The 12,349-nt window shown below is 38.5% G+C and overlaps 1 protein-coding gene across 2 annotated transcripts in view; it reads left to right on the top strand.

Moving 5' to 3' along the window:
• marchf7 (membrane-associated ring finger (C3HC4) 7) overlaps nt 1-12,349 on the top strand; it is a 31,346-nt gene that overhangs the window by 1,717 nt on the left and 17,280 nt on the right. For both annotated transcript variants that reach the window (NM_001114580.2, XM_005165760.5), the window contains exon 2: nt 9,976-10,172. In NM_001114580.2, the coding sequence (NP_001108052.2) occupies nt 9,990-10,172 (183 nt within the window). In that variant the 5' untranslated portion in view covers nt 9,976-9,989. The remainder of the gene's footprint in view (nt 1-9,975; nt 10,173-12,349) is intronic.

Here is a 12,349-nt window from a genome sequence, read left to right as displayed (position 1 = left end):
TACACAGATTTTTTAAAGGCAAAAACAGGAAAGGTATGCATTTTATCTGTTTGTTTATGCAACAACAATGCTGAAATTTTGAAAACGTATTACAAAATGCAAGTTTTGGAAAATGCCTCTACTGTTTGTCGCTTTCGTGTAAATACCTAATCTAGGAATCTTTTAAAATAGTTACTTCTCATTAAAGTAAAAGTATTCTGTCCTCCTTTTCACTTTAGCTTGAGTCGAAGTGCAAACGTATACTATTTTTAATGTCCTTAAGAATTAAATGCAAGAAGTAGCCTACTTGATGATCTCAGTTTATGTTTCAAGAGATCATTTAATGTTATCGCCAAAACCTGTCATACACTGATAACTACAACTGATAAATTTTGATAAAGTGTACGAACAAGTGAAAATGGCAAAATGTACATTGAGGTCTGATATATAATCTAAAAAAACAACATGTGTTTTGTCACATGACAAACATGACAGAGGGCAAAATGTTACAAATATAAGAAGAATGTAATTAAACCATGTTAGTTATGTATTCATTTTATGCTACAAAAATGGGGGGAAAAGGCAGGAGAGCTATTTTGTGGTAATTCAATGTTATGTTTAATCTTGCTTCATTCAAAAGGAATGCGGATGCATCTGCATTAAAGCATTTCATACAGTGGGCTTACATCAGATTGACTTTACAAACAACTGACAACTGAAATATATTTTTTATTGAATTGGTTTTAGTAACTTATCCTTCTAACTAGTAAAAAGTACACTATTTTGTTTTGTAATGAAGTGAAGTACAAGTTTCCTGAAATAAAAATTGTCCCACTAAAAAGTGAAAGGCATTCAAGTACAGTAGTAAAGGGGGAAAAAAACCTACTGTCCACTGCAGTGTAAAAGTGAATAGTGAATGTCAGATTTCACCCCCACCCCCCCAGGCGTTTAGAGCCTGTCGACATGGCAAATGATTTGGATCAATCTGCTAAAGTTTAATAATATAATGTTTCAGCCTTTTGTACATACAAGATCTGTGTTGTCGGTGCCCTGAAACAAACATGCAGTTTTGTCCAGTGTATTCGTATTGCTAACTTGGTGTTAGCAGAGTTTCATAACATGTCCACCAATAATCATTACAGACCAATGGTAGCTCAAAGAAGTTTAAGATGCAAAATGAACTCTTCTAAAAGGTTGGCTTTAATTAGCTGTTTTTAACTTTGTTTTAGCTCGATTTTGTTTAAAAGAATGTAATTTCAGTCCGTTCTTGAAATGAGAAAAAAAAAAATAATAATGATAAAGTATACTGGGGCCTTTAAGGTTATGTAGCCACTAGTGTTGTCACGATACTGGAATTTATGTACCTCTCGGTTCTGAAATTTTAAAAACGTTAATTTCCCCCTAACATTTTTGCGTTATTGACCGTGTACTTTAACACAGTTGATTGGCCGTTTTGTGTTCACATTAGGGCTGTGTGATAAGGGCAAGAGAAACCTTATTACGATTTTCTTGAACAATAATGCAATATTTAATCATGATTTTGTCACAGACCGACTGAATCTGTTTACAGTGTGAATCTGAATTGTATTTCAAAAGAAAAACACTTAGATCTTTATCAAAGACCTGTAACATGTCTCTAAAATAGACATAACAAAAAAAATCACCTAGTAAAACTGTAACAATTTGTCTCTAGAACAGACATCTGTAATGTAGTCAACATTTACAAATACAAGCGCAGCCGTTTAGAGCTCATTTCTGGTTAATGATTTCAGAATTTTACTGGTATTTTGGAATGGATGTGTGAATGTTTTTTTTTTTTTTTTTTTTTTTTTCTGAAAAATTCTGCAACATCCTTTCTTGTGTGAACAGCTCTTTTGAATTTACGAGTAAAGTCATTGCAGAAATTTTTCGGATATTTACCGGTATCACTGTGTGAAAGGGGCTACTGAGAGTATGCTAGGTGGACCCAGCTGAAAGCATCTCTTCTCAGACAAACTTTAAATGGAACTTAAACTTGAAATTGAACAGAATGCGAGTCATGTAACAAGAACTGACCGATTCAACTTTGTTTGGAATATACACATTTTGGTTAACTCAGACAAACACAAGTCACCTGAACACCAAGTGCTTTTTAATTCTCTCCATGCATAAAACTTGTATCAGAACTGTAGCAATGTTCTGTTAGGTTGTCATCCTCTGAGAAAACGGTTGATGGTCACCGAGCAACGACAAAGGAGTGACCGCAAAGCACATTGAATATGCTTAAGAAAGCAATGCGTTTACGCTTTCCGTGTGCTTTTAGATGCAATATATGACTGATTAACAAATTACATGGTTCTGCCATACATCAGCCTTCCTGTATCCAAAGTAACTCATACCACAGAAGTTGACTTTTTATTTTTATTTATTTTTTGACCCTCTGCTGAACTCCTCATCCCTGAATACACAGGCTATTCAGTCTCCTGTTCTCGCACTCTGTTTATGCGCACTGCGTTGTGATTGGTTCAAATACCCTACTGCGGGAAAATCGTGCTGCAAGGCTGATGTCTAAATCGCGATTTCGATACTCTTTCAATTAATCGCACAGCCCTAGACTGTGATTGTTCATGAAGGTCACCCGCTCGCCTCTCTTCACTGCTGTTTCCTGAGTTCAATCACTGATTTAGGGAGACTCGTGCATTTCAAGGACACGTTGATCAGCTGGTCTGTCTATGAGTTGACACACGAGCAATCTGCTGATGAATCAACTGATCTTCGCAGCTTTTAGCTTACTGAAATCCCAGTATCTCAACAACATGAGCCACATTTTGGTTATGCATGATCTTGATGCTATATCATAGCATGTTTTTTTGTTTTCATATGTACAGTTTTTTTTTAAATGAATGAATCAATGAATAAATAAATAAATAAATAAATAAATGAAGAGAAAATTATAAAAAGATCCATCCATAGAGCTGTGGCAAAACATTGGTTTTGAGAATGCACTGCTTTGAGGTCTACTGTACATGTTCTGAAAGTCGGTGTACATTTCAAGTACACTTTTTCAGTCTGGAGTAGCCCCTGTCTCACTTGTGCTTTTTCGGCCTGACACCTGACTGAAGCAGTGCTTTCAGGCCTCCAGGTTAAGTTTAGCAATGTTCTCACTTGGCAAACATGATTTGGAAAAAGCTTTACATGCAGCAGAGAGCTTTCATTGCAGGAAGGGGCTATTTTGATACTCTACTGTAGAGAGAGAGATGTATTTATAGATGGTTTGATGAAGGGTTCAGTTGGAAGATGTGTGTGTGTGTGTGTGTGTGTGTGTGTGTGTGTGTGTGTGGGGGGGGGGGGGGGGGGTTTACAGGGGGAGAGGAAGTGTGTGCGTGTTACTGTGTAATCTAAAACTGAAGGTTGAATTTGCTTAATTCACTAACCCTTAGGCCATCTGAGATGTAGGGGACTTTGTTTCTTGTCTAGAACATTTATAGACGATATTTAGCTGAAACCAGGGCACTTGGTGAATTATTTTTTTTCATAAAATTCAATGTCAATGCACTTTTAGATTCCCCAAAAACTTATTAACATTACTTATTACAATTTACATTTAGTCCACAACCTCTACAAATGGTCCTGAGTGTGTTGATAACAGTCTGGAGCATGTTTCCTCTCACACAATGACACCTAACCCTAAATAAAACAAGCAGCGTCCTTTGCATGTCTTCATCAAACTTGCACTCCAGACTGTCATGAACATACTTGGGATTGTTTGCCGAGGCTGTGGATTACAGCTAATCATGTTTGATTGTTTCACTTCATAAGCATGTCATCAGGAGCCATGAGCGATCATGTTATTTTGCCTGAATGTTTGTTCTTAAACACTAAATTATAAGCATGTTATTTTTTTCTGCGTCAGTTAAAGTCTTAGTTCATTTTAAGGTTGTCACTATACTAGAATTCGCTACCAATCAATACTGAAGTTTTAAAAATGTCCCACTAACATTTAAGCGCCATTGAGCATGTTCTTAAACTGCGCTGATTTGACGTTGTGTTCATGTGCTGAACAGAAATGACTTGAGTTTTTCTGAGTGTAAGCACAGATGCAGGAACACTGGAGAGGGTACTGAATTCCAGCATTGTGACAACCCTAGTTCATTTTAAGGGAACACACATGCATACAACACAACATATAACTAGTAGTAGTAGTAGTAGTAGTAGTAAAACTTTATTGTCCTTGACAGGAAATTTGTTATGGGCATCACCATATTGCTGCAGACATTCACTAAAACAAGCAATAAAAAAAACAATACAAAATACAACAGTTACAAAATTTATAATGCTAATTAGGATAGACTCTTGTCAAATAAACCGACCGAAACAGGTACAGAGAATTTCTTATAGCAGTCTAACCTACACTTTGGGACTCTGAAATGTACCTGAATGAAAGTGAAAGTGCCAAACTGCAGTTAAAGTCAACAAATTAAAAATGAAACACTCAGAATTACATGAAACTCCGGAGGAAATGTGGATAGTGTGCTGGCACAATGACGTTAATTGATCTATGTGCTGTAACATGCAAAACGAAAACATCAAAAAAGCAACTCTGTTACCACCTTAATCATATTATTGTCTTATTTAGATTTAGGCAAATGATTTGATTAACCATGTCCATGTAAACGTAATTCTTGTTTCAAGCATTCCCCCCTGTGGTCATTTACATTTACCAAAAAAAAAAAAAGTTATAATTTACTGACCCTTGTCATTCTGAACCAATAAAGGCTTTAGTATACTCCAGTTGAATACTGTTTTTGTTCTTGTGCTTTGAGCTGAAAAGATGTTTGAAGTTCCTGAGCAGCAGTATGCTGTAATTAAATATCCCAGTGCTGCCCATTGCAGCTGGAAGCAGAATTTTGTTTTTAAATCACTTTTTATTACCACATCATCACCAACAGCATTGAAAGTGTGGCTCAGAAAATGCAGAATACAGTTAGATTTGCATTTACAGTATATATTTTTGCAAAGTATTTGCGCCATTTTAGACAATACACTTACAAAATATGCAAAAATGCATATGCTAAACATTCCACATACTGTACAGATATGACGGTAGATGTAATTGTTGATAGACAGATATTTGCAGATTATTTAAGTCAGTATGCTGATGAAATAAGTGCAACAATGACAATTGAGAAAATTTTGAACTTAAAAATGTGGATATGTTTGCAAGTCCTCTGAATTTTAGCACTTCACTTAAGTCACAACATGTTTATTTATAGCCATACCTGCCAACATTCGGGGCGGGGGGAAGGTGCGCGCGAACTGAAGAGGTTTGAGGATGGTTGCACGTTGGGTTCGTTGCGCATGGGGACTGAACCAAAAAGCTAGCGGGGCTGTACCTGTAGGAGCGAAATGGAATTCCGGGAGTTTTCCGGCAGACTGAACATTACGGGAAATGGGTAGGAGTCTGAAATACGGGAGAATCTTGGGAAAAACGGGAGTGTTGGCTGGTATGTTCATAGCGCTATACTGTAGATTGCTTTAGAGCATAGGTCTCAAACTGGATTCTTAGGCCGTACTCACACTAGGTACAGTTGCCTCGAACCGGGCCAAAGCACGCTTGTCCCCCCTCCCGTCTCCCCCGACGGCCCGCGCTCACAACACAAACGGGCTTCGCCACGCTTGCGTCATCGCTGCTGCACTGTTCAGTGAGAAGCGCTCTCTCACTCAGCAGCACAGTGGAGATTTCTCTAGTTATATTGTTTCAGTCGTTTGATATGCCGTCAAATATTTCGCCAAACAGTCCTTATGGATGCGGGGACACGCAGTCAGATATTTCGCCGAACAGATCCGCCACTTTTGGCGCTCATAAACAATCATAAAGCTCTCGTGCTGCAGGAATGAGGAGGTCTGCTGAAGGCGCGCAGCTGTCGTGCAGTGAGGAGTTTGCGTCTTTAATAAACTACGGCAGTTTGCGTTCACTTGCGTTCAACAGTAAAAATTATTCATAAATCCATATGAAACAGTCCCTTAAAAGTCACGTCTCGCTTTCAGTTTTGGGCTTTGGCGCGTTTTGCACTCACACACAAGCGTACCGCGCCAAAGCCCAAGTGAACCAGGCTCAGGCACACCTCTTCCAACCGGGCCAGGGCCGGCCAAGTGAACCGTGCTTGAGCCCGATTCAGCGCACTCGCACTTCTCAAACGATCCGGGAAACGGGCCTGGGCACGGTATGAATGGCATAGTGTGAGTAGGCCCTTAGAGGGCCGCAGCTCTGCACAGTTTTGCTCCAACTCTAATCAAACACAGCTGATTCAACTAATCAAGGTGTTTAAGACTTCTATACACTATTACGCAGGTTTGAGTTGGAGCCAGTTGGGACTAAACTATGCAGAGCTGCAGCCCTTCAGGAATTGAGTTTGAGACCATTGTTTTAGAGCAAGCAGCTGCACAATACTGGGACACGGGCGGAAGAAGGCATGTCAGTCATTTTTAAACAGAATTACAGGTTCAATTTCTACTGTAAATCAGCATTTTCGTGTTTTTCTAGCATCTGACCTCAGTGAGCTGAAAAAGATGGTGCCCTTTATGTAAATTTACTACCAATTACATCTTTTCCACAGACCTACAGTGCTCAACTTTTGAAGTGGATTAAACGTTTTTCTAAATTGTCCTATAAGACAGGAATAGATGTTCATTCATTCATTCATTCATTCATTCCTTTATTATCTTTTCTGCTTAGTCCCTTTATTAATCTGGGGTCGCAACAGCGGAATAGACCACCAAGTTGTCCATCATGTTTTGCGCAGCGAATGCCCTTCCAGCTGCGACCCATCACTGGGAAACATCCATGCACACTCATTTACACTCATACACTACGGACAATTTAGCTTACCCAATTCACCTGTACCGCATGTCTTGGATTTGTGGAGGAAACCGGACCACTCGAAGGAAACCCACGCAAACAAAAGGAGAACATGCAAAGTCCACACAGAAATGACAACTGACCCAGCTGGGGCTCGAACCAGCAAACTTCTTGCTGTGTGGCGATTGTGCTACATATAAAAGTTCACTTCATGTTGACTTCTGTACGCTAGGTAAAGGTGTTTACCAGCCAGAGTGAACTTTTCCTGAGAGTAAGCTTTCATTCATATTTTGTTTTAAATTGTCACCAGTTTAACCTTTTATTCATCTCAGCCTAACTGAAGATATTTTAATGACTTTTTTTATTATCATTGACTGTTTCACTTCAAACGGTGCATAAAAAGATTGTAGAACGAATTCATAATGAAGAGAGCTTTTGAAGAGGTCTGGTTGCTTTGCGAAATGTATTAAAGTTCACAGTTGAGCATTTGAACTTCCTTTTAGCATGTTTGATGTGCTATGTTCCTCAAATGTTTATGTTGCCTGTTTATCTTCACACTTGAAGATATGGTGTCTCTTCAGAACACTTGATTCAACCCCTATAAATGTCTGCAGTACCTGTGCAGAGTACCTTTTATACAAATTTTTGTTGTGTGAAAATGTACAAGTTTGTTTGCATGTACTTTCCATGGAAGGGGGAAGATTTAGATTTTTTTTATCTATTTGTTTTTCAAAGAGGAACTGAAGGCTTGTGAGTTTTGCAACTTCATGATGGATGACAGAAATTGCATTTATTCATTTTTCAGTAAACTAAACCTTTTAATAAAGATCTTGGTTGTTTCATTTAAGTGTGGCTTATTTATAAACTAGAGAAAGCCTTGTCTGAAATTTTGAAGTAGTTTAAATAACTGAAGTCATTTTGAATACATTTGAAACAATTGGCATAGAGATCATACTTTACCATGTCTCCACTATGTATCGACATGCTTGCTGAGGGATGATAGGGTGTTCTGAATGGTTGCTAGGCAGTTGCTGAGGTGTTGCTTGGTGGTTGCTAAGGTGTTCCAGGTAATTTTTAAATTGTTTCTAGGGTGTGCTGTGTAGTTGCTTAGGTGTTGCTAGAGTATTTTATGTGGTTGCCAAGGCATTGCTAGGCAGTTGCTATGTGGTTGCTAGGCAGTTGCTTGGCTGTTCTGAGTGGTTGCTAAGGCATTACTAGGTGGTTGCTAAGGTGTTGTTGGGCAGATGCTTATTTGTTTTGAGTGGTTGCTAGACTGTTTCTATGGTGTTCTTGGTGGTTGCTAAGGCCTTTCTAGGGGGTTGATAGGGTATTTTATGTGGTTAAGGTGTTGCTAGGCTTTCAGGGTGTTGCTAGGTGGGGTGCTAGACAGATGGTTGTTAAGTGCTGGGGTGTTCTAGGTGGTTGTTAAGGTTGCTAGGTGATTGCTTGGGTGTTCTGAGTGGTTGTTAAGGTGTTGCTTGGTGGTTGATAAGTTGTTGCTAGACAGTTGCTAAGGTGTTGGGTCATTTCTTAGGGGCTGCCGCCTGCTAGGGGGTAGCTAAGGTGTTGCTTGGCGGCTGCTAAGGTGTTCTGAGTAGTTGCTTGGCAGTTGCTATAATTTTGCATGGTTTTAGTATGAATTAGTATGTTAGTAGCATGTATCTAGTATAAACTAGCATGGATTTAGTATGAATTAGCATATTACTAGTATAAACTAGCATGTTGTTAGCATGAATTTTGTATGAATTAGTATGTTTCTAGTATGGATCAGCATATTGTTGGTATGGATTGGCATGTTGTTTTTAGCATGTCCAATGTAAAGTCGATGGCAGTTTGTTTTTCAATGGAAGTCTATGGGACAGTTGCTAGGGTGCCGTAAGGGTTTGCTAGGGTGTGGCTAGTAAGTTGAAAGGTCATCAGTGATTGGTAGTCGGAGTTAAATGAGCCCAACCTTAAGTCTGTATGATAGTCTTGCACAAAGTTATGAGCAGGGCCAGACGGAATCTGTGGGCGTTTTTTGCTATTTCTGCAGAGAATTTTGGTAAAAGTCTGCAGATTTCTGTGGAATTATTTTGGGAGTAGCATAACTAAACCCTTAATATGTAAAAAAAAATAAAAAAAAATAAAAATAAATAAATAAATAAATATATATATATATATATAACCTTTATTTAATGTTTAAAATGCAAACCCAATTAGATTGACTTTATTTGGTAAACAAAGCAAGTCTGTCATATAATATATCTAGTAAAAGACAGAAAATATTACTGTACAAACTGCATTGCATTTAAATCAGATGAACATTTTCACATTAGTCAATAAAATTACTGAAATTAATAAATAAACTGAATAAATATAGACTCACACACTTTTACTTAAGTAAATAAACAGAACTAATGGGCTAAAAATCGGCAGAAAATCTGTGGAAAATCTGCTGAATTCTGCGCGCGCAGATTCCGGGTGGGCCTAGTTATAAGGTCATAAAGTTTGGTCCAATGTTAAGTCACTTTTCCACTTAAGTCACTTTAATCCACTTTTCCACTTTTCCTTTTTTTAAGGCACTTTTCCCAATTTTCCGGGACAGTTTTTGGAAAACCATAAGTCAGATCAGTTGGAAAAGATAGCAACTTAATTCAGTATAGTTTGGAGTTAGTTTGGTGGCTGTAGCATGAACGGTCTAGGAGGAGATGCATTTTTAAAATAGTCTAAGAAGAAGACAGAAGAAGAATAAGTTCTACAGTATGTTAGCTTTCTCAAGACACCATAACTAATTTTGAGAGGATCAGCTCCATGTATTGCACCAATCATGCTGTCCTGGGCTCTCTCCCGGGACAGCATGCCAAACACGCTTTATTATCAATCATCAGCTAAGTGTGAACTCTTGAATTACAGAGTCTGAAGAAAGTAACCCACACAGGTTTGAACTTTTGAGCAATGCTATGCTATGTACATGACAGGATTTATAATTTTTTGGTGAACCATTTCTCTTAAACCATCATCATGCCTGAGGCGACTTGTAATGCTTTGACAGATTATGGAGGTTTATGACTAAAGACATGTCTGAAACACCTCATTACTGAACCTGTTTTTAAAGGGAATTGAGCTCTGACTGCTGTCATGTGTATATGGCTGAAGCGTTCTGTGTCTTTGTCTCTCAGGGTGCAGTTCAGAGATGGATTCGAAGTCTCGACGGTTTCCGTTCGCTGTCTCCAGCTCTTCATCGCTGTCATCGCCCTCCTCGCTCTCTTCCTCATCTTCTGCGCTCAGTGCGAGTCGACTCTATGGCAGAGGGAGCGTCTTGGGAAGAGATCGCTTTAGCAGAGACGCTTCTGTCAAATTAGACTCTGACTATCAGGTATTACAGTGACACATTCATTTCCCGACTCTGTCCACATGCCCGGGTGCAGCTTAAGCCTTTCTATGTGTGTAGATGACTGCTTTAACACTGAAACTTCTGGACCTCCTGCTAAACCTGGAAAACCATGTACTCTTTCTATATAACTCAATGTAATTAAAGCAGAGTTTGTTTTATTTACTGCAGCTGTGTTTTAATTTCACAACAAATATCTTTCAACTTTTCTTGGAATGTCCATTTAATACTGTTGTGTACGGATGAATTGCTACAATGGTATAAATGAATAATTAAATATTTTCAATTAGATTTAAAACGGCAGTAACAGTAGTCACTTTTGTAGGTGTGTGTGTGTGTGTGTGTGTGTGTGTGTGTGTGTGTGTGTGTGTGTGTGTGTGTGTGTGTGTGTGTGTGTGTGTGTGTGTGTGTGTGTGTGTGTGTGTGTGTTAAACAGTTGAGTTTTACCATTTTTGAATCCATGCAGCCAGTCTCTTGATCTTTCGCGAGCACCTTTTAGCTTAGCTTAGCATAGATAATTGAATCAGGTTAGACCATTAACCTAAGGGAGGCTAATAATTCTGACTCCAACTGTATGTAGAATTAATATATTATTATTAATCTAAAACAGTACTAATTTGTGATTCGCCTTCATCATAAAGCAACATCTTAAAGGGCTCCTATTTTACGCCTTTTACATGGTTTAAGAAGTCTTTGATGTCTCCAGAATGCGTTTGTAAAGTTTCAGCTCAAAATACCCATCAGATCTTTTGTTTTACATTCAAACTCTGACAATGCCTATTTTGGGGTCAAAGTGTAGCTAATTTTATAGCCTGTGCCTTTAAATGCAAATGAGCTAGTTTTCCCCACCCACCATTTTCACATGCCTGTCTGCCTTATACATTACATCAGATAAACAGCAGTCAGTGACAGAGACAGACACGGATAAAGCAGAGAGTTTATTAGTCAAATACTATAGACGGTTATTTGATGTTTTTGTGAGGGTGTTTATTTAAGCCTTTCCAAGTTTGCAGGACACGCACGCGTTTAACTTTGCACTATTTTTGCACGTCTACTTGCGGAAAATGTGACGGGATACAAGTTAATATAAACAGCTATGCACTGCTATATCCATTATGCTACTGTATAAAATAAACCTGATTGAACGTCCACAAACTGGGACTCCTATTGTGTGTTTGAAGCATCCGCGTATATAGTTGTACTGTCACTGTGAGACTGTGGTGATTCCACCAGCTATGAATTACATGGCGACTTTACTGTTTTTATTAATTACAGACATGCTCTGTTTTAAACCCTTTCTTGAGGTGCAGCTGATCACAGAGAGTTGGAGCAGATCTTTTAATCCCAGTTTCTTTGCAAATCCTGCTCTGTGGACAGGTTTATACACGTTGTTGTGGAGATGTTAATACACATGTTAATCAATTTGGAAAACCACACTCCACATTGTGGTGGAATATAAAATCACTGTGATTTGGAGCCCATTTTCAAATTCAGTAGACTTTTTGTCTTTTTATCCCTCTTATATGACTATAGACACACTATACCTACAAACAGATCTGAACAAACAGCTTCCAAAAGTAGATTTTTGCATCATAGGTGCCCTTGAAGCTTAAAAAGATGACTATTTCTCTTCCTGTCTCTCTTCTCTTGAATCCCAGAGTCTTAAGTTGATTTTTTTTTTTCCCCCCTCACCACTTCAGTCAGTAAACCTTCATAAAGCTTCTAGAATCATAAGAGAAGGGCTATGTCAATCTGTCTGCTCTATTAGCATCTCATATTGCGCAGCGCTGCTCAGGCTATGGAAAGGTCTTCGTGTTACACTGTCTTGGTTCACTGGGCTTTTTATAGTGCACACTAGATTCCTGGCCCTGGCGTATCCCATCAACCTGTCAAGGTCTGTCTCTCAAGATAACGTTACTGAAGCTCCCAGAGTTGTTTTTGACTCCAAGAATGAGTTTTGAAGAGCACATCTGAAAATACAACTGCATTGCTCAGTGTTGAAGTGGACATTAAACAACATTAGCCACCATAAGCTTATTTATATATAATTAGTCACGGGGGATTTTTCATTGTAACAAAGCAGGAAACACACCATATGCTTAAATTTTTTTTTTTTTTTTTTTTTTGTGGTTGATTTATTTTTTGGCCAATGCTTCTCTTTA

This window comes from Danio rerio, chromosome 6 (genome assembly GCF_049306965.1).
Source record: "Danio rerio strain Tuebingen ecotype United States chromosome 6, GRCz12tu, whole genome shotgun sequence".
Lineage (NCBI taxonomy): Eukaryota > Metazoa > Chordata > Actinopteri > Cypriniformes > Danionidae > Danio > Danio rerio.
Note: the sequence above shows the minus strand (reverse complement) of the source record. Positions and strands in the feature narration are given on the sequence as shown.